Source organism: Panicum virgatum, chromosome 9K, assembly GCF_016808335.1.
Source record: "Panicum virgatum strain AP13 chromosome 9K, P.virgatum_v5, whole genome shotgun sequence".
NCBI classification, from domain to species: domain Eukaryota; kingdom Viridiplantae; phylum Streptophyta; class Magnoliopsida; order Poales; family Poaceae; genus Panicum; species Panicum virgatum.
Window position 1 is genome coordinate 49,682,593 of NC_053144.1, and position 27,620 is coordinate 49,710,212.

General features: G+C 45.3%; 1 protein-coding gene across 1 annotated transcript; it reads left to right on the forward strand.

The window, feature by feature from the left end:
* Window positions 1-48: 48 nt before the first annotated feature.
* Window positions 49-11,305, forward strand: LOC120651965 (mechanosensitive ion channel protein 2, chloroplastic-like). The gene is made up of 14 exons (XM_039929613.1): window positions 49-218; window positions 1,205-1,374; window positions 1,460-1,519; window positions 3,074-3,231; window positions 4,092-4,212; window positions 4,308-4,402; window positions 4,628-4,741; window positions 5,373-5,433; window positions 8,040-8,189; window positions 8,261-8,371; window positions 9,007-9,174; window positions 9,282-9,395; window positions 10,039-10,095; window positions 10,438-11,305. Exons 2-14 carry the CDS (start codon window positions 1,297-1,299, stop codon window positions 11,140-11,142), a joined length of 1,992 nt encoding a protein of 663 aa, XP_039785547.1. The 5' UTR covers window positions 49-218; window positions 1,205-1,296; the 3' UTR covers window positions 11,143-11,305.
* The last annotated feature ends 16,315 nt before the right edge of the window (window positions 11,306-27,620 follow it).

A 27,620-nucleotide genomic window follows, 5' to 3' on the forward strand; every position in this document is an offset into this window, starting at 1 on the left:
TCCCCTCCCCCAGCCAACCAGTGCTCGCCTCCTCCATTCCGTTTCTCCGGGAGGAACCGGTCGACCCCCCCCCCCCCCCCCCGCGAGGGCGAGCTCGTGCGCAGCGCCGGGGCCCCGGGCGCCACCCCTGCCCCTCCCCCGCTGGGCTCGGCGGCCGGACCTCTCGCCGCCGCCCTTCCCGACCCGGCGCCGTCGGTCCTGCCCGCACTTCTGCCCAGGTAAGGTGTTTCGGGCCGCCTGCGCGTACGCAGCTCTTGCTGCAGCCGTTTTCCTCGGTAATCAGCTGTTTAGAGTTTAGACTACACCTTGCGGTTCGTGCTGTTCGCCCCTGGCCCTAGGAGCCTTTGCGTTTGTAGGTAGTTCAATCGGAGGACTACGGTAGACTGTAGAGTGTAGCAGCAGCTAACCTTAGGTGAATTTGGTTCAGCTAGCTGCCACCTCTGGTACTTTTAGCACGGCTAAAATCATAGAGTGTTGATTGCGCTTGAGCAATTTGATATCAAACCAAGTAGCTGTGCGTTGGCTAGCTAGACTAAGTTTTGCTACCCGGCATGTTGGTCAAAAATTCTGTATGGTTCTGTAGGGAATTAAAGTTCTGTGGGGAAGGCCTGAAGCAAACCAAATATCACAAGGCAGTGTTAATATACGCACTGTCCCCACATTGCCATTGTATTAATGGTTTTACCTCCGTTCGGCTACACTATTTGCAGCCAGCTGGGATGATTCTGTCTGCCTGCAGCCGTTCGGCTGCCCTACATCAGCCCAGCTGTGTGCTCACCAGCAGTAGTGCCCGCTGGCTGCATCCGCCGGGCGGCTGCTGCAGTTGTAGTGCAGCCGCAGCTGCAGCTAGTGCAGCCGAACAGCGTTTTTGTGGGATTGTCATACCTGAGGATCTGAGGGTCTAATTTCCAAATGGCCAGAGATCACCTATTGCCACCAGCATAAGACAACCATAGCGCTATTGAAATTTCAGCTTCAATCTTTTGCTGTATGATTGTAATATAGTGAGTTCTTCATCCCGTAATAGTTTCAAGAAGTACTGAGTCTCTTATCCCTCTGCCATAACCATTGGCTTGCTGATGATCCATCTCTGCGAGCAGAGCAAACCAAGTACTCTATAATGTGAACAAGATCATAACCAGTTGAACTGACATTTCGCAGTTTTTTAAAAAATAAGCTATTCTAGTTTTTTTTTATGTTTCAGGTGCGTACATTAGCACATATGGCAAATCAGTGACTGATAGAAGACTGGCGTTTGGTGTCATTGAATTTCACTCGTTTTGAGTTTTGCTTGAGATGGCAGTTGGTTTGACATCCCACCTGTTTCAAAGAGTGCCTGCTACTGACATATTTTGCCAAAGGAACAAACTTAGGGTACATATTGCCCCCTGCTTTCTTGCTATTCATAGTCTTCTTTGTTTCCATTTTACAAATTTCTCTCTATCCCTCTTTTACACAGAGCCCTGAGATGAGGAGTTCTCTTCCCTTGTCATCCACTTCGTTTCCTTCAGTTGCTGATGTACGTTTTTCTTCAATTGCTAAGTTAACAGCACAGTTCATTCATTCTAAGACCAATTTAGAAGGGGAGCAGTGACTAGTGATACTTCTTTTATCATGCTCTAGTGGAAGACGTCTAACTGTTTGTGTGCCCTTCTCCCCCTTTTCTTTTGTTTTCGAAATTTGAAAAGTCACTCCCTTGTTGGGCATATTAAATATTCGTTGTGTAATTTACTACAATCAGTTTAGCTGGAGAAAATAATTCTTCCAATTTTGTATATTGCAGAAGAGTTGGGGAATTAACTATTATTGTCTGTTTCTCAATTGTAGCTGTACAGACAACTCTGTGAATATCATGTTATTACTTTATAAACCTATTTCTGTTTTGCAAAATTTGCTGATCTATCTAAGACCTAGTTCGAAAGAAGAGGTATTTGTACAAATTTGCTGATCTGTTTTAGACCTAGTCCGAAAGAAGAGGCATTTGAGTGTATTTGGTTTGAGATTTTGAGGTACATGAGCATACAGCAACATGCCATCGCAAGGAAGTCATACTCACTGGGAAATATGATTGAACAATATTTTGCTAAGTTTTGTTTTTGAACAAAAGGCCATCTGCATGCCTTCTGATCAATTGTTGAAAGGTTGAGAACTGGGAAGTAACTGATGTTTATAACTGTCATGTATTTAGCAGTGCCAGCATCCATCACATACGTTTAACGAAGCAACAACATTCTTTATTAAATCATACTCATCTATAGCTCTCTGTACATATACTTTTGGGTGTTTGGAATGAAAATTTGTTGACTTCATCAAAATAAGTAAATAACATTTATACTTTCTTTTCCAAAACTACTTCAAAATATTGTATTTTGTATTTTATGGTTTTATTAACTTATTGGAATTAATATTATTTTCAAATGTATGCCTTGGAGACTGAAACCACAAAACCTACATTTAGGTATCAAAGGCTGTATGACTGAAAACCCTTTTGGAAGGGCGGGCCTGGTGCAGCGGTAGAGCCTACCGTTTGTAACCGGAAGGTCCCGGGTTCGAGCCTAGCCTCTGCACATTTGTGTGGATAAGGCTTGGGGCTTAAAGACAACCCTTCCCTAGACCCCGCACAGTGCGGGAAGCCTACGGCACTGGGTACGCCCTTTTTTTTTAGAATATAGTGTGCAATATAAACCCTTCTCTTCCTTCCATCCTAACTTGAGTGTTGCCATTTGTTCCAAGGTAACAGTTCTATGGTATTATTGTTGTATGGAACTAGTTCTATGTTTTTCTAAATTTGTGGCAGTACAACGGTTAAGAACAGTGTTACATGGACAAGGCTGCAGGTATCGAGTCTGGTTCGGGTGTGGGCCTCTGTCTCTTTGATTTGGCAAACTTTTTTTTTTGCACATACTAAGTACCACTTGGAATCTAACACTGTTGTCGCTTCTCGGTGTCCAGCTGGACAAATCTTTAGGATGCTGGTGTCCAAGTTATACTGACAAAAAGTTCACTGGTTTTGCTCCCATCATATTAGATCTTAGGAGTAACTCCTTTTTCTTTTCTTTTTTTCTTTTTGCAGAGACAAGACTGTTGGGGTCCTAATGTGTTGGAGAGTAACTACAGGCCCATTCTTTATACACCTCACAAATATAGATCTCTGGGCTTTAGGACTTTTGCATTGCCAGTTCCTCTGCAGGAAAATCCTCTTGTCAAGAGCGCATCAGTAGCACTAACTAGGTAGTTCCCCTTATACCATTATTTATTTATTCCTGAACACGGAGAAAGTTCCCAACATCCATGATCACACTGATGTGGTAGAGCGAACATAAATACAGTAATTTTGATCCTTCTATTTTTGCATGACTACAATGTCAGTTAATCAGGACACTGGAGAACAATTGTCTAGAGTACATAGTACCACATGTGACATGTCTGTAATTTAGTATCTCACGCTGTGTTGCTAAGGGGAGCATATAATAATATGCATTTAGTAGGGCGATGACCTATACCTCCGGCTCCTGTTACAAGTGTTGAGGTCTTCCCTCTTCAGTATCCTGTTGAAGTTAGATAATAAGAGAACAATGGTACTAAATTTGATGTTTTGGCATATGATGACACATATATATCATGTTGTAGTCCATTTTTAAAATATTCATTACTAAAGTAACTTATGGATTAGTCTGCATTTCTACATTACAAGTTAGACAATATAGTTTAGTAGCTATTTTTTTGGAATTTCAATTTGAAGCCTGGTCATGCTCTTGCACTGGCTACATTCCGTAGACAGTTTAGTTGCCTTTTTTTTTGTTCCAGACCTTTTTTCCTTAAAGTTACTATTACACTCTATATGCAAATTCATTAGGTTAATGCTTGACTTGTCTTTTATGGTTTAGTGAGTGAAATGTAAATCTTCCCATGGAATGGTACCATTGTACCCACTTCTGCAGGAGCGCATTGTACATTATTAAAAAAACTAAAGATTTCAGGATGTGGAGCAGCTTCTTTTTTTTATTTACTTGAAAAACTGTCCACTTTAATATCACATCTGCATGTAATTATTCATATTTTTGTAGTAATTGTTTTGTTTGCCTTGACAGGTCATGCGATACTTTACTTGCAAATCCTGCTACTTCACTTGTGGTCCCTGCAATTGGAATTATTTTGTTTGCTCTATGGGGGTTTTTGCCACTAATGAGGGATATTAGAAACCGTTTTGATGTATGTTTCTGTTACATGCAACCATTCTTTTGATTTACATGATCATATATTGGGCTAGCTAAAAATATGGCAACTGTTCATAATGGACCTTGCAGCATGGAGGCAATTGGAAGAAGAGCCCTACATATTTAATTTCTTCATCCTACCTTCAACCTCTACTTCTCTGGACAGGAGCAACACTAATATGCAGGTATAGCTCCACCATATGTTTTCTGCAGTGGCAACCCTATCCGCTTGATATTTCATTGTTGCAATCTTATGGCTTGTTTGTAATGTGAAAATTCTTCCTGTTTCCCATAGGAATTTCCCTGCCTACAGTTCCTGCAAAATTTACGTGGTCCAAATGGGCTTTAACCCTTTTGTATTTTTGTTTTCTGTTACTTATCTTTCTCTTTGTCCATGCAACGTATTACAGGGGTTTGGATCCAGTTGTGTTGCCTACAGCAGCAAGCCAAGCTGTGAAAACGCGCCTGATAACTTTCGTGAGATCATTATCAGCTGTCCTGGCCGTTGCATATATTCTCACAAGGTGCACATGCTACATTCTAAAAAAACTTCAGGTGTTGTTTGTAAGTTGTAGCTTTATATTCAGTCATGCTCATGTAAGTTACTTCAAGGTAGTGGCAAAGTCTATAACAACATTTCTAGACAGTTTATATAGACAAGTGCTCAAGATAGCTGAGTCAATTGCAAAAGCACATGCTGGAACTACAATTTAGGCCATAATGAATCTAACAGCATCAACCGTAATACCTTATGTTGCAAACTATTTGTATTTTTAGGTATTGATGATCATTGAGCAAAGCTAAAAAAGTTTGACATTGGACAAATCCTAAAACCACTTATATTTGTGATCGGAGGGTTTAATTTCAACATTGTTAAACAAGTAACCAAGGATATATTCATGTGGAGTTATTTTCTTTGCTTTACCGAACATCTCTAGACATAGTCAAGCCATTGAAATATTACTTACGCTAAATATCACATATTGCAATGGAAAGATGTGCAGATCGACATTAGTGATTGCTACCCTGATTTGCATGATGTTGAAGGGGTCTGTATATTTTATGTTCTCTTGCCTTGTATGATTGAGTTGGTTCGGTCATGTTTGGTTTTCTTTCTTTTTTGTTTGACACGAACATTTTTTTTCTTCTTTTTAGCTTGATTCAGCAGGTGCAGAAGTTTCTTGTGGACATGCGTCATCCCAATGATACAAGAAATGTAAGATCCTTATATAATAACAATCTACCATATTTCTTTGAACTGTACCTTTTTCCGTATGCAATTTGCTTCTCTTTATTCACTAGGGCCCTCCCCCTCTGCCAACCATTCATTCACTCACTCATAGCAAATGCTTGGCGAACCGATTGTGCTATGTAGAAAACTCTTTATGCATCTTCTTGATCCCTATCTCTTGATCCCCAAATGATGGTTCAGGAGATGCAGGATCCAACATTGTTTTTTTGAAACAAGTCATAACCAGGAACCAGCAAGACAGCCGAATCTATGGTAGTGTCACTGCCTTTGGTAAAGGCATCAGAGAGAATCAGAAAGAGGCGTACAAATTTTGGGGGTACCAAGGCCTGCATCCACCAAGAACGTTTCTTCCCTTAAGCGTAAGCCTAAAACAGAAGATTGTGAGGTGTTTCCACTACATAATAAGAAACTCGAATTAGATCTTGGGAATGATCGACTCCAATAGATGCAACAATTTGAAAGTTATAAGAAGTGAGCATTTTGAAAGAAATAGCATGCAACCCAAAACACAGAAACTTTCATATGTAACACATAATGCACTAAAAAGTTTAAGGTGCAGCTAAATAAACCAACAAAACATTTACAAGTGTGAAATACACCATCAAAGTCATATGTCCGGCTGTTGTGCACTGCTGACATGGGCCCGCAGATTCTTTTTTGAGCTGTGAGTTTTTTTTTTCTCGAACGTTTTTGAGCTGTAAGCTGCTAGAGAAAGTTCCATGAATAGGACATCAGCAATTCATCATCCAATAAAATTAGTTGCCACCTCAAGCTAACTTATTAGTCAATAGAAATTGTGAGAAAGTCAGCTAACTTATTAGCAAGTCCAGTATCTGATAGTCTAATGTTTGAGTTGAGTTAGCTAGATGGAATCATGCTAGTTTACGGACCTATAGTACAATTTCTCTTGGCCAATTCACAGTATGTACAATGCAAGATGCTTAGACATGAGTGCTTAAAGATATATTGTTGTTACACGATTATGCACGGGCATAAAAGTTGATCCTCACAATGCAACCTGGTGCTGAAATAATCTCAACCCAGGTTCACAGGATTTTCTTGCTGCGGCGCGGCAACATTTGGAGCAGTTGGTTAGGGAGTTTTTTACCCAGGCACATGGATGCTGAAATAGTCTGCAGATTGATGTGCATACCGGTTTCTCATCTAAGCACCTCCATTGTACATGGCCTAAGCGACGTGCAGTATTTTTTTGTTTCTACGCTTCTGGATGTTGCTGTCATCTCTTTCTTCCCTAAATCTCCTACCTCAGGATGCAGGTTTTAACAGGTCAACCCAATGACCCATTACCCAAAATATAAATTGTAGTGTAATTACCCATTAGGTTAACCTAATAAATTGTTGTGTCATATTTGATCAAGCGCAGTGGGTCGTTGAGTTACCCAAATAGATCCAGTCATCTTCACTTCCCTTCTGAACTCATCCCCTCCCACTGCTGTCCACCTCCTTGCGCCTCTCCTCCGTCTCCTCAGCACTGGCGCGACATCGAGCTGATAAGCGGCAACTTGTGATGGTACTTCTATGGGGAACGATCTTCAATCGGAGTGCAGCTACGGCTCGAAAATTACAGGAGTCATCGAGCCAGTGGTATTGAGCAGCAAGTCCTATTGGGCTTCACTGCTTCGATCGGATCTGATGGATTGATTTGGGTCTTAAGGAGCAGGATTTGCAGGCCGTGGCTTTGGATTGACCGTGAGGGAGAATGATTGGGAGGAGCTGGTGCTACTGCTTGGCTCGATTTGGAGCAGAGATGGCGTGGATAGAGATTAGAGAACAGGGATTGAGCAGCACCTCCACTTGTATCTGTTGGGGGCATGAATGCTACGTGCTGCTGCAAGACAGAAAGGAGGGAGAAGCTAGTAAGAAGAAAGGATCAAGGAGCTGCACTTGATTCGGCAGTGAGGAAGAATATGCCTACGAGTATTCATTTTGGGTAAACCAGTGGGTTTCTGGGTGATGTTCTTTTCTGGGTCAACCCATACTTAAATTTTGCTTATTGGGGTAGAGTGGGTAGTAAAATGGTTGGACCAAATCTGACCCACTTGCATCCTGACTCTTACCCCATCACATTGCATCCAAAGGGGCAACCTATAAGCATATCATAGATTTGTTATAAATTTAGTGCAGTATACAGGGTTTGTTTGGATTGACAGATATAAGGATGAGAGTATATTTTTAGAAGTTATTGAACCCTCTTTTCTTCAGTCCACAATTCTGTAACAGAAATGGGAGGGGCCGAGTGGAGGTAAACTCAGTGGGGGGTATGATTATAGAGAGATGACACTGATTCCTTTTGATAATAATATAGAATTAGTGATTGAAATTTTACTGAATGAATTGTGTATTCCGATCACATAATTTTGATGTCCAACATTTACTTGCTAGCATCCTTAATCTCGATTTGCTATACTTCTGGGCATTCTGTATGGTATTTAACCTTACCAAATCTGAATAAGTAACAAAGACAAGGTATTCGTATTCGTAATATTTTTATCACATATTGCACTTTTTCTCATGTTGCAGTATTACTTATGTGAGATTGTTTCTGGCAGATGGGATTTGATTTTACCATGAAAGCTCTTTATACTGGTATTTGGATTGCTGCTGTTTCTCTCTTTATGGAGTTGCTGGGTTTCAATACCCAGAAGTGGATAACTGCTGGAGGTTTTGGGACAGTACTGCTTACACTTGCTGGTCGTGAGGTACTACAACACATTCTGCTGATAGGATTACTTTGTGCTACTGTGCTAATAGCAATCATAATTTGTTGCAGATTTTCACTAACTTCCTCTCGAGTGTCATGATCAATGCCACACGCCCATTTGTAGTCAATGAATGGATCAATGCAAAGATAGATGGTGTTGAATTCTCTGGCATTGTCGAGGTCAGTATTATCATGCCTTGTTTCAAGTTTTCAATCTTTTGTGTAAATATAAAATATTTGGTTCTATTTTTTGTATTGTATGGCTAAAACTACACCATCTATTTATGATATTATCTGTAGCATTATTTAAGGTATTATTTGTTTGTACTAATATCAGTTGTATCCCCATAAAAGATCTTGTCAATTCTTCTGTAAGCGAGTATTGCCGGAAGATGATTAGATTAATTAGGGTGCGGAGCACAGTACAGATACATATAGACAAGGATGCCGCCACGTATGGTAACAACCCAATCAGAGGGATCCTTGCCTATCCTAACCAACGCATATCCTGGGGGGGGGGGGGGGGGGGCGCACCTGGACACAGGTGTGGCGCCCAGCCTCGATGGCCAGCAGGCCGGCTAAGCTAGAGGCCCGTGGGCCAGCCTATACATGTCTCTCTAACATCTTCATTTAATCTAACTTGTATATCGGAGATGTTAGCAAAATGACATTTCTTACCTGATTACCTTAGCTCCAGGAGGAGACTAGGTGCTAGGTCAAGGTTGTCTTACCCTTTCTTCTTTAATATAATGATACACATCTCTCTTGCATGTTTGAGGAAAAAGATTACTAACTTAAAGTGATTTGATTTTCAGCATGTTGGTTGGTGGTCTCCAACAATCATTAGAGGTGATGATCGAGAAGCTATATACATTCCTAATCATAAGTTTACAGTTTCTATATTAAGGAATAACACTCAGAGGACCCATTGGCGTATTAAGACCTATCTTGCTATAAGCCACATGGATGCTGGAAAAATTGGGGTAAGCACCACTATGGATTACTTGGCATAATCCATATCTCTTGTCTATTCAACCTTTTTCCAGTGTATTAAATATACTCTATCTTAGCCATGCTTTATTTTCTTCAGATTATTGTTGCAGACATGAGGAAAGTGTTGGCGAAAAATCCACATATAGAACAACAGAAGCTGCATAGAAGAGTATTCTTTGAGAAAATTGATCCAAAAAATCAAGCACTTATGGTAATTCCTTACAATGAGTAATTCCATCTTTTGGTTTAAGTACTATCACAGTATCACACGATCAGTTCTCACTAAGAACTGTGTGGTCAGCATTGGTACATCTTTTTAGGCATAATAGCCTTATATTGAGCTGTCTGCAAAAGACTTCCCTCTCCTTATTGTTATCTTTGGACTTTTTACTGATTTTTAAAAGATTGGTATTTAGTGCATGTTAAAACTGAATCTGCAAATTTGCTCCAAACCCTTCCTGTACAAACAGGTCCTTATCTTTTCAGCAAATATTTTGCATTATCAAAATCTGACCATGTTCGGATATTTAAGTTGGCCTGCTTTATGATATCCTCCTTGTCCAAATAGGTCCTTAGCATGAAATCCAGTCAGCTCTGATATTTTAGTTGGCCTGCTTTATGGAATAATAGCATTAAAACCACCATCCTATCGACATTTTTTTGCTTTCCTTTTGGTTCCAATTAAATTGTTTGCTTGCTTCCATGCAAATGGTGTCAATATCCTAGTTTCATGCACATTTATCTATCTTTATAAATTCTTTAAATACTATATCTTTCATTCTATTGCTTTGAGTTTCAATGTTTCACATTCACCACCAACTCGGTTCATTTCATTTTTGCTGTGTTTCTTGTAGATTTACATATCCTGTTTTGTGAAGACATCACGTTTTGAGGAGTATCTCAATGTCCAGGTATTAAGTCTATGCATTGCAACATATTTTTCTTGCAAGAAATACTAGGATATGTTCTATAGTCATATGCTTATGGTATATGCTGAACAAATATGTTCTGTCACTCATAACCATTATTTTCTAGCACCTGTTCTTCAAATTATTCTTGGGCTGTGCCTTTTTTTAAATCTTGACTAAACTTCCTTGTAGAAGGCTAGAAGCTTATGATGCCATTTCAGCATGTCATGCATTTAAATCAAAGTATTTCAGCGGGACTTTAAGCTGAATTTAATATAAACTAGGTGTCATGCCATACTAAAAATTAATTAATAAGATTTTTTTTCTATGTTCCAAATTACACAGGAAACTGTTATGTTGGATCTTCTTAGAATAGTTGGCCATCACAAAGCAAGGCTTGCTACCCAAATTCGAACGGTTCAGAAGTCATATGGCAATGCATACTTCGATAACATTCCTTTTGGAGAGGGCATGTATAGTCGTGTTGGCGGGCGTCCACTTCTGATTGATACATCTGCAAGGGTCAGTGATGATAAGGCCAAACCTCAACCGGTATCATCACGTGAGGAGCAGAAAGTCAAGACAAATGGTTCGGCAGAGGTCAAGTCTGCTTCACCTGAAAACGCTAGTTTAAACAACTCTGAAAAGCATGATCAGAAAAAATCTGTACCTGAAGATGCTGTGGTGAAGAACAGCAAGAGTGATAATGTGATGCCAGTAACATCATCTTCAGATCCTGTTACTTCAATTTCTAAAACTGGTAAAGGGAAGACACATGAACCTGAGGCCACTGAACGCCAGGATGGTTCCGTGGCCATGGCTAATCCGAAGAAAGAATCTAGACCTGCTTTCGAAGACAACATTGTTCTGGGCATTGCTCTTGAGGGCTCCAAGAGGACACTGCCTATGGAAGAAGGAAACCCTTATCTATCACTATCTGAGACTGAGCCAGACACCGTAGATGCTGCTGCTTCATCGAAAGACGAGATAGCACAAAGCCCGAAACTTTCAGGTCAAGAGAAGGCTGACCAGAGGAATATAGATAGGTGATCTGAGTTCAGATTGAATCTTTGTGAAGATTTGTCACCAAGCCTACCTTTTTTGTGCGCTTGTGCAAATGCGATCACACATCATTGTGCTATAGGCTCTGTAAAATATGCAAGTGCTGTACATATTCTGTTGCTGATTGAAGTCGGTTCTTGCATACTCCCCATGTCCTGAAATATAAGCCATTTTAATTTGTTCTAAGTCAACGCAGTCTAGGTTTAACCAATTTATAGAAAAAAATATTAATATCTAACACATTAAATAAGTACATTAAGAAAATTGAAGCGTCCCCTCATAAGAGAAGACTTAAAAGTGACAATATCAGTCTCAGGAGGCTGATAACATTTTTATTACATCAGATGGTACATCACCGTACAACTCTACGCGGAAGTAGGAAGTGAAGCGCTACTATCGCGAGGATAACAACTAACACCCACACAACGATATTAACTACGAAGAGGGGATCATCAGAGTCTTGCGCTATACGGAACTTCCTGCGGGTGACCCTATTCACAGGCAAGGTTGGGTGCAGGACGGAACCTCTACTCGACGTCATCGGGAACGAAGTCTGGGTCTCCCTCTGTAAAAATTAAGAATGGGGTGAGTACAAACGTACTCAGCAAGTCCAACCACACCCACGGAGGGGGTATAAACAGAATATAATGCACAGGATAAATCAAGGATAAGGTTATGGTTTAATTTGCGGAAAGCTGATTTTTATGCAAGGGTTTATTTAAAAGAAATAATTTTCAAAGCAAGTTTTTCGAGTAACACAGGATCCAAGTTTTAAGTTGCTACCGGACTCCTCATCCGCCGTAATACACGGCACAACTGCCGGACATTTTTCCAAAACAAATCACGCCAACCCATCTAATCTCAGAAGAAACACTAGTTATGTGACCACACCGTAACTCGCCCAGTACCGTGGGCACGGCTATTCGAATAGATTTTAAGTCTGCAGAGGTGTGCAACTTTACCCACAAGCGGGGTACCACAGCTCGATCACCGTAGTGTCGGTGCATATCCCAACAAAGCCATTACACACCTTAGCTAAACCTGACTAGCCATCACGGGATCCACCAAGAGGTCATTGACCTATCACAGAGGTTGTAACCGGGGCATAAGTCACACAGAGCTAATCCCTTCTCTTTGATCACCCGTTGCTCTCAGCTCTCCTGATGGCTATCAGACTAACTAGTGGGGTTTATGCTAAGCCGTTGCCCATACAACGGTCGAGTGGTTTGCACGATAATGGAGTTAGGTGAGATGACACACCAACTCGGTCCTTAGTTGTGACAAGATGGATATCTCCCTTCCTTACTCTACCACACAGGCACGAGCACACCATTTGGCAAATCACACAGAAGTGTCATCCATCCCGTCTAAATTTATCTTTCGAAAATTCCACATTTTTCCCTTCCCACATACTCACACATTTTCTTTTTATAAAACAAGTCGTATCGTGTTTAAGGTCCTAAGCGTTCTAGCAGCGATTAACGTCCAAACACCTCACATTCAGACATTAATCTAGGTAGTCAAGGAATGGTTATAAAAAATCAAGGGATGGCTATCCAACCATATTTTCAGCAGGCAAAACATATGAAATTTTATAAAATAGGCCAATAGGTTGTGTTTATAAAAACTAGGACAAAACATGCATCAAAGAGCGGGATTGAACTTGCCGTCTTCAAAGCCTTCTGGGAGGTCCTAATCGAGGTACTGTCCTTCGGGTTCGGGGTCGCGGAACTGGTCCTCGTTCACTTGCTCGCAATACTGCTCGTCGACGGGTTCTCCCTCGTTCACACCGTGATCTACGACGCATACAAACAAACACACAATCAAGAAAAAGAAATAAAAGTTTTATCACTGAGCTCGATTCGGAAACCATTAAGATATGGAGATAGAAGTAATATTTTTGGGCGGTTTCCTAATGGCATGGCCAAAACTATGTTAGGATTGGCGTGGTAAAGTTTCAGGTCGATCGGAGATTGTTTGGCACATGAAATGATAAGTTAACGGGGTGTTTAGGGTCTAAACAAGGGTCCAGGGACTTGTTTGTAATTAGTGAAAGGACCTGATTAGAATTCTGGGGAATGTTTGGGTCATTCTGCAAAAAGAGTAGGGTTTTATTTATAAATATGTTTATATGGTGGAGGGTTTATTTGTGAATAGGAAAGTAGGCAGGGTTTCTTTTGTAAAAGAACTAGAGAGTGGAAGGGTTCTTTAGGAAATAGAGGGAAGGCCAGGGGGTTTTTGGGCAAAATGCCCTCTTCTTCCTCCTCCCTCCACGGGAAACAGAGGAGGAAGGGCGCTGGGCGCCGGCGGCCTTGGGCCGGCGTCCTTGGGCCGGCGGCCGGGAACAAGGGGGAAAGGAGGAGGGCGGCGTGGGGCATTGATTCCCCTCCTCGATTTGAGGGGTGGCGGCCCGTAGAGGCGGCGCCACGGCGGCGGGCGGCGGCCGGTCCTGGCCGGTGCGGCGGCGGCGCTGCAGGGCCCCGGCGGAGGCTAGGGGTTGGGGAAAACGGTGAGGGGAGTGAGGACAGCCTGCTGCTCTTCTCACCTTGGGCTGGGGTGGAGCGAGGAGGTGCGCCCACGGTGGCCGGCGAGCGGCGGGCATGGTTGTGTGTGGCGGCGGCACTGGGAGCTTGGAAGGAGGGCTAGGGGTGGCGAGTGCGGTTGTGGGGGGAATGAGCGGCGCGGAGGTTCTACTTATAGGTCGGGAGAGGCGGTGGAGGAGGAGCGAGGCGGTGGTGGCGGCCGGCGAGCTCGGCGGGGTGCTATTAATGGCGCTCGGCCGCTTGCGGGTGTCGGCGGCGCGATTCGCGGCGGCGACGCGACGTCTCGGGCAGCGGGCACGTGGGGTGGCAGGCTGTGGAGCTCGGCGTCGAGTTGTGCAAGTGCGAGCGTCGAGGCGAGGTGATGTGCGTGCTGTGCGGCTCGGCGGACGGCGCGGCGAGGCGACCAGGCGACGAGACGAGTCGGCGAGCGATTCGGCGAGCGACGCGGCCGCGTGGTGCGCGTGGAGCGCATGGAGGCAGCTGGGTGCGGGCGCGCGCGTGTGCGGGGAGCAGGGTCGGCGCGGCGTGCGCGGCTCGGCATGCCGAGCGCGGCTAGCGCGTGCGCGCGCAGCAGCGGCTCGCGCGGCGCGAGCGGAGGGGGCAGCCGCGGTGTGCGAGCCCGTGTGCACGGCCCGAGGGGGAGGCGTGCTCGGCGCGGCGGGGTGCACAGCCAGGGGGAGGCGCGCGGGGGCAAGCTTCGAGCCGAGCGGCGCTCGGTGGCGCACGGCAGGGGAGAGGGAGGGAGAAAAAGAAAAGAAAAAGGAAAAAGGAAAAAGAAAAGGGGAGGGAAAAAAAAAAGAGGAAAAGAGAGAGAAAAGAGATATCGTTCGGCGGATTCCGCGGCGGCAACCGCGGCCGGTCGCGCACGTGCGCCGGTCGGGCGTGGCGCACGGGACAAGGAGGAACAGGGAGACGGGACAGCGGTTGGATATCGGGACCAGATTTTCGGGAGATCGGGCGGGGAATGATTTTGGATGGACTGAGCTCAACGATTGAAATTATTTAGCGCGTGATTTGATTTGGTAAATTTTCGGGATGTTACAAAAATATGATTAACCAAATTTATAAAGAAAAATATTAATATCTAACACATTAAATAAGTAAATTATGAAAATATGAGAAGCCTTCCGCGATGCTTCGTATCGAGGTCACGCGCAATCTAAATTATTTGGGCGCTGTTGTGGTCATCCGTGTGACTCCCAGCAAAAAAATAGTTATTGGACCTTTTGCGATGGTTTGATTGCTGGTTACTCGAGCGATTCCGTTTTTTCAGGTTTGCTTGAACTTACGTTAGGGTTAATATCGGGGGCTGTCGAGGGTAACGTGTGTTACCCCAGCTAATCCATAGCAACACTCCCTCCCCACCTCAAATTGTGTGTTCTAGGCCTAAACTAGTCTAACAAATTGGCCCATAGTCAAATTTATTTTAAAATAATTTTTTTATTCTGAAACAATTTTTTAATTATTCTAATAATACAAAATATTTGTTCTGAAATAAAAAATAATAATTATTGGGCTTCGTGTGATTGTTTGCTGAAGAGTGCATGTTTGACGCTCGGCAACATGCATGGGCCGGCAAGTGTTATAAATTTCACCCTGCCAGGCTGGTTTTTCGGATTTTAGTTCATTGTCGACGAGCCTCACGAAAAAGAAAATGTGTGGCGGGCTTAGGGGAATTGGGCCACAATAAGTTTAAAGCCCGTTTGGAACACATTAATTAAATAAAAGGCTTAGGGAACTTGGGCCATGATAATTTTAAAGCCTGTTTGCAGCATTTTTTTTTTTTGAAAGGCTCAGAGACTTGGGCCATTGATAGATTTAATGGTTTGTTCGATAGAGCTCATACAACTGGAAATACTAGGTGTACTAAAAAAAATTAGAAATACTAGAAGTCACACGTGTGACTGTTAGTTAAACTATCACGTAAGACGGAATATTTATCTTTATATTGTCGGAACGATTGTGGCCATAGAGCAGCTTACGGACTGAATTTAGAAGAAACTCTATAAAACAGTTTTCTATAGTGATTATATAATCTTTTCAATTGATTATTTGGAGAAAGTAAAGGGGTGGGAACCGGAATCTACTTAAAATTTAGCTATAGAATCATTAAAAAATCACTTTTTACAGTAAATCAGAAGCAGGAGGAGCTCTACCTACCAAATAGGCTCATAGGATCAACACGAATAGAAGCTATTTTGACATGTATACATTCTAATGTAATATTTTTATGTGAAAATGTTTTCCTAATAACAAGTACAATTTGTTATTGGAACATTTCTTTTCTCTTATAGGCCTTGTTTGGTTTCCATTCTAGGAATCCTTGAATGGGTTTGAGCGTCCATTAGAGGTGTCAAACAAAGGCAGTTTATAAAACCAACTTTAGAACCCCTGTGCTAGGAACCCTGACGAATCTAATAAGGTCTTTGACCGCGTGATTAGAAGATGGTTACTGTAGCTAATCATCGATTAATTACCATCATTAGATTCGCCGTGAAAAGTTACACCCATCCCTGAAGAGATTTTGCAAATAAATTTTATTTAGTACTACATGCATGCAAGATACCTTTCTCGACTTGCATGTTCTAGGAACCCTAGAACAAACCAAAACAAGGCCAATGTTTCCAGCTAGAATAACTTTTCTTTTAAAGCTCTGTTAAGAAATGTTTCAAAGATGGAAAATATTCTAGCAGTTTAGGGAGTGCTGTGTGATGACTTCCAATCGCATATGTGAGGTGTACGCCTCCTCGGCTCCCCTATCCGTTGCGGAGCCAAAAACACTGTCGGTACCCTACAATTGGGGTACCCACTCCTACTGTGCCAAGACTCGCGTAGTTATCCGTAACTACGCCCTAAGGAGCTGAGCAGCCGGACTCCTGGGTTCCGACTCCATCTCACCGGACCAACGGTCCCGGACCCGCTTCCCGTTTGGGGACGGGTCCGGTGTCACCACGTGTCCCAGAGGTGGAAATGCTCAGCACCTGTGGCCGCGGACCCGGACCCCCGCAGGCGGGTCCGGGACCTCCACGTGCCTACCCGGACCCCCATGAGCTCTCGGCTCAGCAAGCTGCTCGGGTGGGGTCCGGAGCCGCCACGTGTCACGCAGACGCGGGCGCGGGCGCCAGCCTTCCGCTGGAAGCTCCCTCACCCACCCGCATTAAGTGCGAGTGGTTGAGGCGGGATCTGCTGCCTCTGGGCACGGGGCAGCTTTTGTCAGTCCACACTGTGGATCGCCAGATACCGAGACAAGCATTAAAGACTCAGCGCTGCGCGCATGAGCGACGAGTCATGATGACCAGCTACCGACTGAAGCAACAGTGCACGCTGCTACAGTAGACTGAGTCAGTAGTTCGGCGCTTCATCGTGACCTCGACGCGCGACTGCAAGGGCTAGACTCTACTCTGACAGGACAACTCAAGACCATCCCTGGTCAGAAGCTACGCACAGAAGCCGACGACAAGATCTCCGGATCTGAGCCATTGAAGGCCAAAGTGTAGTTTATAATACATCGCCGGGTCCACATGTCGGGGCCCCGCTCAGTGTACGTGCTCCCCTTGGACATATAAAAGGGAGAGCACGCCCGCTAGAACACGAGAGGTACACACATCATCTCCACAATACAGACTCAAGCTCTAGCGAACTTCTCACTCTCGTGGGAAGGCAATACAACACACAGTGGATGTAGGGTATTACGCTCCGGCGGCCCGAACCACTCTAAATCCTGCTGTGTTCATCGTGTTCTTGAGGGAGATCGATCTAAGACTAGCTACCCCCTGAGTACACACCCTCTGGGCTAGGGCGGGTGCCTTCCGCCACCCGGCCGTGGTTTGCAGCACCACGACATTTGGCGCGCCAGGTAGGGGCGCTAGCTGGTCGCATTTCATCATCTTCTTCGTCCCCATGGTTCGCGTGGACGACGTGGAGATGACGGAGGGGGGTGGCGTCCTCCACGCCACATGCCTCTCGCGTTCCTGCTCCAGGGGCAACTGTGCCTGTGGAGCAGCCACCGTTGGCGGCGGCGCGCGCCGCCCGCCGGCAAGAGTCAGGGCACCCGTCAAGGGCCCCCTCACAAGCTGCGAGCGGCGGAGCGACAAATCCCAGCTCACAGCATACCTCACTCATGAGAGGAAGCCCGCTCCGGCGGAAAGCCGACTCCAGTCGCACCAAGCCCGCTCCGGCGGACTGCCGACTCCGGTCGCACCAAGCCCGCTCCGGCGGAAAGCCGACTCCGGTCGCACCAAGCCGCTCCGGCGGAAAGCCGACTCCGGTCGCACCAAGCCCGCTCCGGCGGAAAGCCGGCTCTAGTGGCTCTCTCCGGCGGAAAGCCGACTCCGGTCGTACCCCCGACTCTACATCTCTGTAAGTCCTACTCTTAGAGGCCCAGCAGGGAATAAAATCTTTTCCTTTGTAACTATGTAGTACTTCCGTGTGGTCCAGTCCGGTGAGCCTCCCCCGTGGAGGGGTCCGGACCTCTGCGAACCAGGTTCAGGGAAGCGTATTCACCCTCCGGGGAGGTCCGGAGCCGTGTAGCCGCTTAGCCTGGTTCCGTACCCTAAGCCTGCATGCTCTACCTCCCTAGGGTGAGTACCGTAGTACCTAAGACTGGGGGCCCGGAGGTCCGGACAGCTCCGGCCTCATAAACCCGTGTTCTGGCTTACATCGCACATCTCATGTACATCTAGTTATAAAGGAAAAGTTTATTCTCAGTTCGCCTCTAAGGATGTTACATTCCAATTTCGATCTACGCATTCTGTTTGCGCTAACCCCCACGTGGCTTCTTACTCTTGTGCGGTGATTGTGGTCCGAATTGAGTTGGCTAGTTAGCGACTTAGCTCGAGACCCCTCATGGAAGAGAGGGGTTCGGACCCCTGGGAACCTGCAGGTTCAGGGAAGCGCACTCATTCTCCGGGGAGGTCCGGAGCCGTGTAGCCGCTTAGCCTGGTTCCGTACCCTAAGCCTGCACGCACCACCTCCTGTGAATGAGTGCCGTAGTACCTAGGACTGGGAACCTGGAGGTCCGGACTTTCTCTTAACCTAAAGGCCGGCCCCTTGAGCTTCGTTCACTGAACCTAGCTATCCATCTCAAAGGATTACAGCCAACAGGATTTGGGACCCGTGGGCACGCTACTAAGCATCTACCTTGAGTCATGTGCAGGTCCAAACGTGATGATGCAGCAGGTGACCCAAGGGATGGACGATGCAGGGCAAGACCCTTGCGGCGCGCACCGCTGGGTGCCAGAAGCAGCCAAGTTGCTCACAGTAGTGGCCCCACCTGCGGGTTCGTTGCCTCTCCCGAGGCGGGCCCGGGGGCCACTGTCGGTACCCTACAATTGGGGTACCCACTCCTACTGTGCCAAGACTCGCGTAGTTATCCGTAACTACGCCCTAAGGAGCTGAGCAGCCGGACTCCTGGGTTCCGACTCCATCTCACCGGACCAACGGTCCCGGACCCGCTTCCCGTTTGGGGACGGGTCCGGTGTCACCACGTGTCCCAGAGGTGGAAATGCTCAGCACCTGTGGCCGCGGACCCGGACCCCCGCAGGCGGGTCCGGGACCTCCACGTGCCTACCCGGACCCCCATGAGCTCTCGGCTCAGCAAGCTGCTCGGGTGGGGTCCGGAGCCGCCACGTGTCACGCAGACGCGGGCGCGGGCGCCAGCCTTCCGCTGGAAGCTCCCTCACCCACCCGCATTAAGTGCGAGTGGTTGAGGCGGGATCTGCTGCCTCTGGGCACGGGGCAGCTTTTGTCAGTCCACACTGTGGATCGCCAGATACCGAGACAAGCATTAAAGACTCAGCGCTGCGCGCATGAGCGACGAGTCATGATGACCAGCTACCGACTGAAGCAACAGTGCACGCTGCTACAGTAGACTGAGTCAGTAGTTCGGCGCTTCATCGTGACCTCGACGCGCGACTGCAAGGGCTAGACTCTACTCTGACAGGACAACTCAAGACCATCCCTGGTCAGAAGCTACGCACAGAAGCCGACGACAAGATCTCCGGATCTGAGCCATTGAAGGCCAAAGTGTAGTTTATAATACATCGCCGGGTCCACATGTCGGGGCCCCGCTCAGTGTACGTGCTCCCCTTGGACATATAAAAGGGAGAGCACGCCCGCTAGAACACGAGAGGTACACACATCATCTCCACAATACAGACTCAAGCTCTAGCGAACTTCTCACTCTCGTGGGAAGGCAATACAACACACAGTGGATGTAGGGTATTACGCTCCGGCGGCCCGAACCACTCTAAATCCTGCTGTGTTCATCGTGTTCTTGAGGGAGATCGATCTAAGACTAGCTACCCCCTGAGTACACACCCTCTGGGCTAGGGCGGGTGCCTTCCGCCACCCGGCCGTGGTTTGCAGCACCACGACAAACACACATCCAGTGGCCTGCGTGTAGTAGAGTAGGCAAGAGTGTGAGGTGCTAATGTTCGGTGTTGAAGTTTTTTGACATGGAGTTAAATTTTTTTTAAATTCATTGGTTATTTCTCGATCAAATTTTTGCAGTGAATTTGAAAGTCTTATATTGAATTGAAAGTTTGGTGAAGAAAAAGGGACATACGGATCAAGAGGGTTCAGGGATAGAGCGATGAGGGGGGGGGGGGGGGGGGGGCTGTGGAGAAGCAAAACAAACACCCAAGATGGATGAGATGGAAGAAGGGCAAGGAAGAAGAGGGATGGCACCCGTATCACACGCCAAAAGGGTTTGCTGATTTCAGTTCCAGCATATTGGAGCAGACTACCGCCGTGTGCAAAATTAAATATCAAGAATAATGAGCTTGATTGGAGGCTTGGATCAGCAGGCGGAGCTAGGAAGCCAGCTGAGGGCATGCACCTGTTGGTGCATATATGTTTTGTTCTTTTTTATAGTAGTGCGAGAACAAAATTCAATTTAATATCCACATCAGTTGCAGCAAAAAAAAAGCAAAAAAACGCACATAGCTAAAACTTTCAAATTTCTTTTCGCACCCCCAAGTACGTGGAGCTTGCATGTTCAGTACTCCACTACTCCCTTCCCTGGTGGTGCAGAAGCGTGTACAACATTTCGTTTGTGATAGTGATGATGAAGTCTAGTCCAATGATAAACAGAGAACTGAACATGTTCTCCTTTTTTGGAGAGAAGAGGTAACTTCTTCGCTCTTCGTCAGGCCAACTACGCCCGCCAACACCATATCACTGCAAAAGCGACAATGCAAGCAGCCATCAGTGCATGCATTGCGTGGGTCACGCTCACCACACGCACTAGAGCAAAAACAAACGGTGCCAATGCAGAAACGATCGAGGTGGATGGGGGACCCGAAGGGCTAGAGCTAGCAGGAAATGATCGAGCCCATGCCCTAAAAGCTAGAGAGAGATCGTCCTGAGCAAAGTGCATCTTGATTCTTGCATTGGGGTCGCGAGAAAGGAGATGGAGGACCAAGTTGTACATGCGTGTGTCTCTCTCCGTGCGTGCATGTACTGACGACACTGCTGCCCAATCTCTCTCTCTCTCTCTCTCTCTCTCTCTCTCTCACTCTCTCTCTCTCTCTCTCTTCCCGAACCTAAAAAGGGGTTCCCACTACCTGCTGTTGTATTACTATGCTCTTCATTCTCGCTCCCATCATCATGATATCCCTGGACGACCCTGCTAGCTAGCTGTTATACGTACCCCCATCTACCGTGGTCCAAGCGTGCATGCAGCTCTAGCCCACCTGAGCACCAACCCAGCAATACATCGCTTTGCTGTTGCTGCGTAGCGCTAGATGGAACCCGGCCCGAATGCGAGCTTACCTTCATGGAGTAAGTCCAAACACTTAGTACGTACGTGTTTGGTTGCATGTAACATTTAGCTCATGCATGTAATATATATATATATATATATATATATTAATGAAGCCATCCCACTTAAGATAATTTCCATTTAACCATCCAGCATAACATTTAGCAAAAGAAACTATACACTTAGAAATGCCAAAACGATCTCTAGTTTAGAACGGAGAGCATGTGTGTGTGTGTATGCTAGAACCTTAAACCCTAAAACTCTAAAATCCTAAGCATGATTGGCAATTATGTACTAATGGTTGGTCTATATACAGGCAGCTGCAGGGTGCACAAAAATTAATTATATATAATGCTTCCTCTAAAAAAAAGAGATTATTTACGCTGTAGCTATCCAAGAGGGAACATTTTCGTCGCACACTCAATGACTCATCGTGCCGTATGTGGCGGGCCCAGTTTCGAGGCCGGCTGCAGCCTTTTGTGTTAGTGATATATGCCAGCATCATCTTTTTAGAGCAGGTACTACGGTCGACTGTAAGAAGACTGGATCTCACGTGGAGGAGAGAAAAGATAGGAGAGAGAAGAAACCCGGCGCTCCACTCCGCGCCGGCTCAATCCGGCGTTCTCTTCTTTGCTCGTGGGCCTCAGGCACTGAAACACCAGCATGCAGCCTGCAGCGGGCGCGGAAGCCGGCGCATGCCTGCGCACGCAGCCAGCTGGCCGGCTAAGTTATAAAACATGCTCTTAGGCTCCTTATATACCCGCACTAATAAAATTATTAAAATATCTATTGACGCTTGAGCGAGTTAAGACTGGATAATAATGAAGCACATCGATCGACGCAACAAGATTATATGTTAATCCCGTGGTCCGCAACAAGATTTTGAAATTGCAATGTATATATAGTGGAGTTGTAGGGGTGTAAAATAGTGACGGTACGGTGCACCTCCAGCTCTTTTAGTTCAAATGTTTGTGCTACTTTTCTGATATAGAATTTTATTTTGAAGAAATAGTACAAATATTTGAACTAAAGAGTATTGGAGGTGCATATAAAGGATCACCAATTTACACTCCGGTGGAATTGAACATGAGTGATTTGATACAATGATGTGTGAACATTTTTTAAGCGATCATATATATGTTGGTATTGCGCTTTTTTTAATGGCTCTGCGAATTCCAGATCTATTTTTGTACTCCCTCGGCTTACAATAATTGGCAGGATGTACTACTGTGCATTAGTTTTCAAATGGCTTTCGGGGTTCACACTGAAGTTACATTATTACCCCCTCCAAATTGTACTAAGTTGCGACTACACGCATATACAGATTTATTTTATAATACTCCTTCTATGTGGCCTTTACCATAGTGATATATACTATTTTAAAACAGGAACATATTAGGTGCAAATCAATCTCTCCGTGCAAACTATGGAAACTTCGATCTGGATCATCAGATCAACATCCAAGGGAAGGTGCGCAGAGAGGTGGGAGGGGGGATTTGCAAAAGTGTGATTACCCAATCCAAGGGTGGGTCCAGATTGCAAAATTACTCAATCCCTCATATCCCTTGGATGTTGATCTGATGGCTCAGATTGAAGTTTTTATAGTTTGCACGGAGATATTGGTTTGTACCTGATACGTTCCCTTTTAAAACGGAGCGAAACTGATGCTAGCTAGATATATTGTCTCTGTTCTTTTGTGATTGACATCCTTGAATTCAAGCTGCCAAATTACTATATTGATATATCCAAAATTGTTGGGATGCATGGTACCACCCCAAAAGATCAGGTACATTCATCTTTACAAGAAAACTTCAATACTATATAAAGTTAAAAATATTGATTAAATTAAAGTCACATCTTTGATACAAAAGATAAAAAACAAAGAGAGAAATGAAAAAGGATGTGCTAATAATTAATAACTAGGCGTATAGCCCGCGCATTTGCGCGGCTAGTATTGAAAATTCAACAATTTGCATGTCGTTGTATCCTTACTTACTTACTTAAAGGTTATATTATTTTTTTACCATACATCATCCTATTCATTATCGTAAATTATGTCTTATTGTTGATTAAAACAATTCAATTATGACCTACCTATAATAACAATTTGATTTGTTGAGCTTTCATAATATTATGCAGATAATTATTCTTATTTTCATTTTATTTTGATTGATTGTTGTTAGCTTTATGTTGTGGGCTTTTGGGGGTACCCACAGCCGGGTGGCGGAACGCACCCGCCTTTTCTCCGAGGGGGAGTACTCGGGGAAGTGCTAAGCTATTAGGCCGATCTAGCTTCGGGGCAAGAACGCAAGAACACACGGATTTAGAGTGGTTCGGGCCGCCGGAGCGTAATACCCTACATCCACTGTGTGGTGTATTGCACTAGGAATGAATGAGTCTATCCTCTGCCCCCAAGTCTCCCTTTGGACTTGAGCCTTCCTCTAACGGGCGTCTCCCTTTTATAGAGCAAGGAGGACGCGTACACAAGCGTCGGACCCCGACAGGTGGGCCCAACAAGGATGTATATTTTACTAGACAGTAGTGGTGCTACAGTGATGGAGAATCTCTTGCCGGATACACTTCATAGTCCTGTAGATTCTCTGGCCGAGGGGGGTCTTCACCTGTCTCATCGGCGAGGCGCCCGTTGAGGCAGTGTAGGTTGCGGCGTAGACTGTTGGGTCTACCGTGTAGGCGTTATGATACTCCGTCGCCGAGTTGTCGTGTCTAACTGGTGTAGCAGACTGACGTGCGTGGCGTGAGTGGCGCCAGCGGCTGTACAGTGTACCTTGGTAACGCGCGGTCAATAGTACAGCCTGGCGAAAGTCTCCTTGGGCTCTGCTGTGGCAGAGCGCTCTTAACGCCTCCCGCATTGAATGCAGTAGGTGGCCAAGTCTTCCCGAGGAAGATTGGCAGCCGCGCGCGTATCTGCGTCTGCGGACACGTGGCGGCTCCGGACCCCCCCCAGAGGGGGTGTCTGTTCCCTCCCTGCCGAGGGATCCGGATAGTATATGGGGTCCGGGACCCCGTGGGAGGTCCGGGGCCCCCGGCTGTTTTGTCTGAGTGCTTCATTCCCGACCCCGAGCGGGATGCGGGTCCGAGACCGTTGGTCCGGTGAGATGGAGTCGGACCCCAGGGGTCCGGTTGCTCAGCTCCTTTGGGCGTAGTTACGGATAACTACGAGTCTTGACATAGCAAGAGGGGGTACCCTAGTCCAGAGGTACCGACACTTTAGTTTTATTAATAGTATATATTTGTAATTGATACATAGCTAAATAGTATTTTATATTTAATTTTTCATAATGCCATTTGTGGGTGATTTTTAATTAGGCACAAAGGTATTTTAGGCTAATTTTTATCGTAATGGAAACTTAATAGTATATATTTGTAACTGATACATAGTTAAATGGTATTTTATATTTAGTTTTTCATAATGGCATTGGTGGGTGATTTTTAATTAGACACAGGGGTATTTTAGGCTAATTTTTATCGTAATGGTAGTGGTGGGTAATTTTTACTTTTTATTTTTCTCCGATTAACGAGAGAATTTCTAGACTTTGAGAGCGAACGTGGAGGCTTCGTTTGTTGGCCAAATAATAAGATAATAGATTTGCTATATACTGTAAAAAAATAATTTGCTATATATATACCTCAGACGTCATCTGAAAATGGTGTGATTTTGTTTCAGTCCATACATACATAGCTGAGCCCTCCTATTTCCGTCCACTGATCCTCATGCATCTTTAATTTCTTCTTCCTCTGTCGTCGTCGATTATTGTGCTTCACTATATGCTTCTCCCCGTTCGTTCATCCTCACCCTACCCTTCAGCACCTGTCTCTTGCCGTACTTTCTGACCACCACTTACTGACCAAGCTAGCCTGCCGAGACTATCCATCGATCCGATGGTCTAGTAGCTAACGCCTTGCTTGCGGCTATATATGCGACACCCCGACCAGCTCCGGTGACCGCCAAACCACCCAAACAAGGTAGCGACAAATGGCGACTATGGCCGCGTCCAAACGGATCGTCTGAAGTAAAAAAAAAAAAAAAAACTGGATTGGGGGTTGAAACGGTCCCCACCCGTGTTTCATTAAGAAGAAGCGACTGCCTCGGCTCTTAACCCGACCGAGAAACCCCCGAACCCTGGCCCACCAACGAGGGGGATTTTTTATTGTTGCAGTTCTAGTCTACTGAAATTTGAACAGGTTTGCGTTCCTTCTCGAAAAAAATTGAACAGGTTTTTCGCCATATGAAAATCTTCAAAAACAGCGGAACTATTTACGATAGATCGTACCAGACAAATTAAACCCACTTGCATCTTATCTAAGAGGCGCCAGAAAGAAGAAAGAACCTTGAGGAACAACTGATGAACATTTAGCTAGACTACTTGACGAAATCATGATGAAAGGCCAGTTTTTGGCCGGCGGTGAAAAAGATTTTTGCTTTTTGGCGCGCGTGGGCTCTCGCTAGCTGCACGCGCATGCAGCCAGGGCACGTAGCGTGGGCATGCAGTGCAGTGCAAGGCACTCACGCAAGCACATGTACACTCTGAGCTACCTCAAGACTTTGAGCGTGGATGAGGGCAGTGGCCGGCCGGCCAAGAACACAAGGCATAGTAGGATGACGAGCTGAACGCCACCTCCTTTTGTTGGATTCCATCCCAACGGCAGCATTCTAGCTCGTCGTCCCCAGATTCGATCTCGATCGCTCGAGGGCCTCATCAGCTAGATAGTCCGCCTCACGCGATAACGACCGTCCCTTTTCTACCCTCATCACCTAGCTGCATACACATGCACGGGAGGATGGCCCATCCATCTCCATGCCATTTATCACTGGAAGGCACCATGCCTTTCTTTCCAAATTGCCCATATCACTTGCACATTATTGGGGGTGGTGACTTGTACGCATTGGAGTGCCTTTTTGTTCCATCAGGTGTCCCACTGGGGATGGGACCTCTCGCACCTTGTCTTCTTCTCGCGGACCGGCTGCTGCGTGCTAGCCTGCACGGGAAACGCACTGCGTCTTGCTTTGCTCTTCTCACTTCCTTCTCCTTGCACTCGCATATGGGATGTCGTCGTTCCCTTTTGTTAGCAAGTGTTTTCATCTATTTATATTACCCTACAATATGATGGTGGTCTCTGTAAGTGGCCAGTGGTTAAATGTTTGTATATATATCTGATAATGATGTGGCCAGGTACTATGAGAAATTGAGTTTGCTGACAATGACATCCACTCTATTCTGCTGGCAACCAGCAGCAGTGCTTTTCTCTCGTACCAAATCAGCATCAGCCACCAACCACCAGCCAGATAGTAGTATTTTTCTCCTACAGCAAATCAGCACCAGCAACCAGCCACAGTCAGTCGTTGGTGCTTTATATTAGTTTGTCGTTATTACGACAGTCGGGAAAGATATAAACTATACTAGAGAAACTATATGTCATTCACGCAAGCAAAATACTAAACACTAGTACTAATTAAGACTATTGTCTATTGGCAAATAAGTTCATGCAAAATTGTTTGTAAAGCGATATATGTAATACTCGTTGGCAAAGAAAACGAAAGTACAGAGTATAATATTCTTCGCAAAAGGACCCACAACACGAGTAGAAGACCTAGAAAGAAATTGTTACTTAGTATTATTATTATTATTGTGTCTGACAACTGGCTCGTAGTTAGAACCATTTGTTTATTGAGCGTCAATATCCTCGCTCTCGCCACTGGCAGAAAAAATAATTATTAGCAACAACGAAAGACACACACACACACACACACACACATATATATATATATATATAGCTATTAGCCCACCTGTTTTGTGTACTAATTTTATTTCCAAATTGTGCACGTACAGCATGCAATTCGGATATATATTGCTGCAAGGGACAACATATCTTGAATTATTTCCGTATTATAATTGTATTCTTTTTTTCTACATTACAGTCCATGGTGCTGCATTATCTCTGCAACGACTCTTTATCGGCTGTGCGCAATACCTAAATATCCTATGGTCAACTGGTCAAGTCCAGCGTATACCATACCCATATACTCAAAAAGATCCTCGACTATACAGAACAAAATTACAAGATCCAACACCACAAACAAAACAGATAACCGATCACTATCAGCTGTCTGCGGCTGGAGGGTTATATTAGTTGGCATAGCA

What these genes read in the sequence shown, in the direction of transcription:
- LOC120651965 (XM_039929613.1), top strand. Translation starts at nt 1,297, where the DNA reads ATGGCAGTTGGTTTGACATCCCACCTGTTTCAAAGAGTGCCTGCTACT. An exon ending in GCCAAAGGAACAAACTTAGG is followed by an intron (nt 1,375 to 1,459) that starts GTACATATTGCC and finishes TCTTTTACACAG; the next exon opens with AGCCCTGAGATGAGGAGTTC. An exon ending in GGAGCAACACTAATATGCAG is followed by an intron (nt 4,403 to 4,627) that starts GTATAGCTCCAC and finishes AACGTATTACAG; the next exon opens with GGGTTTGGATCCAGTTGTGT.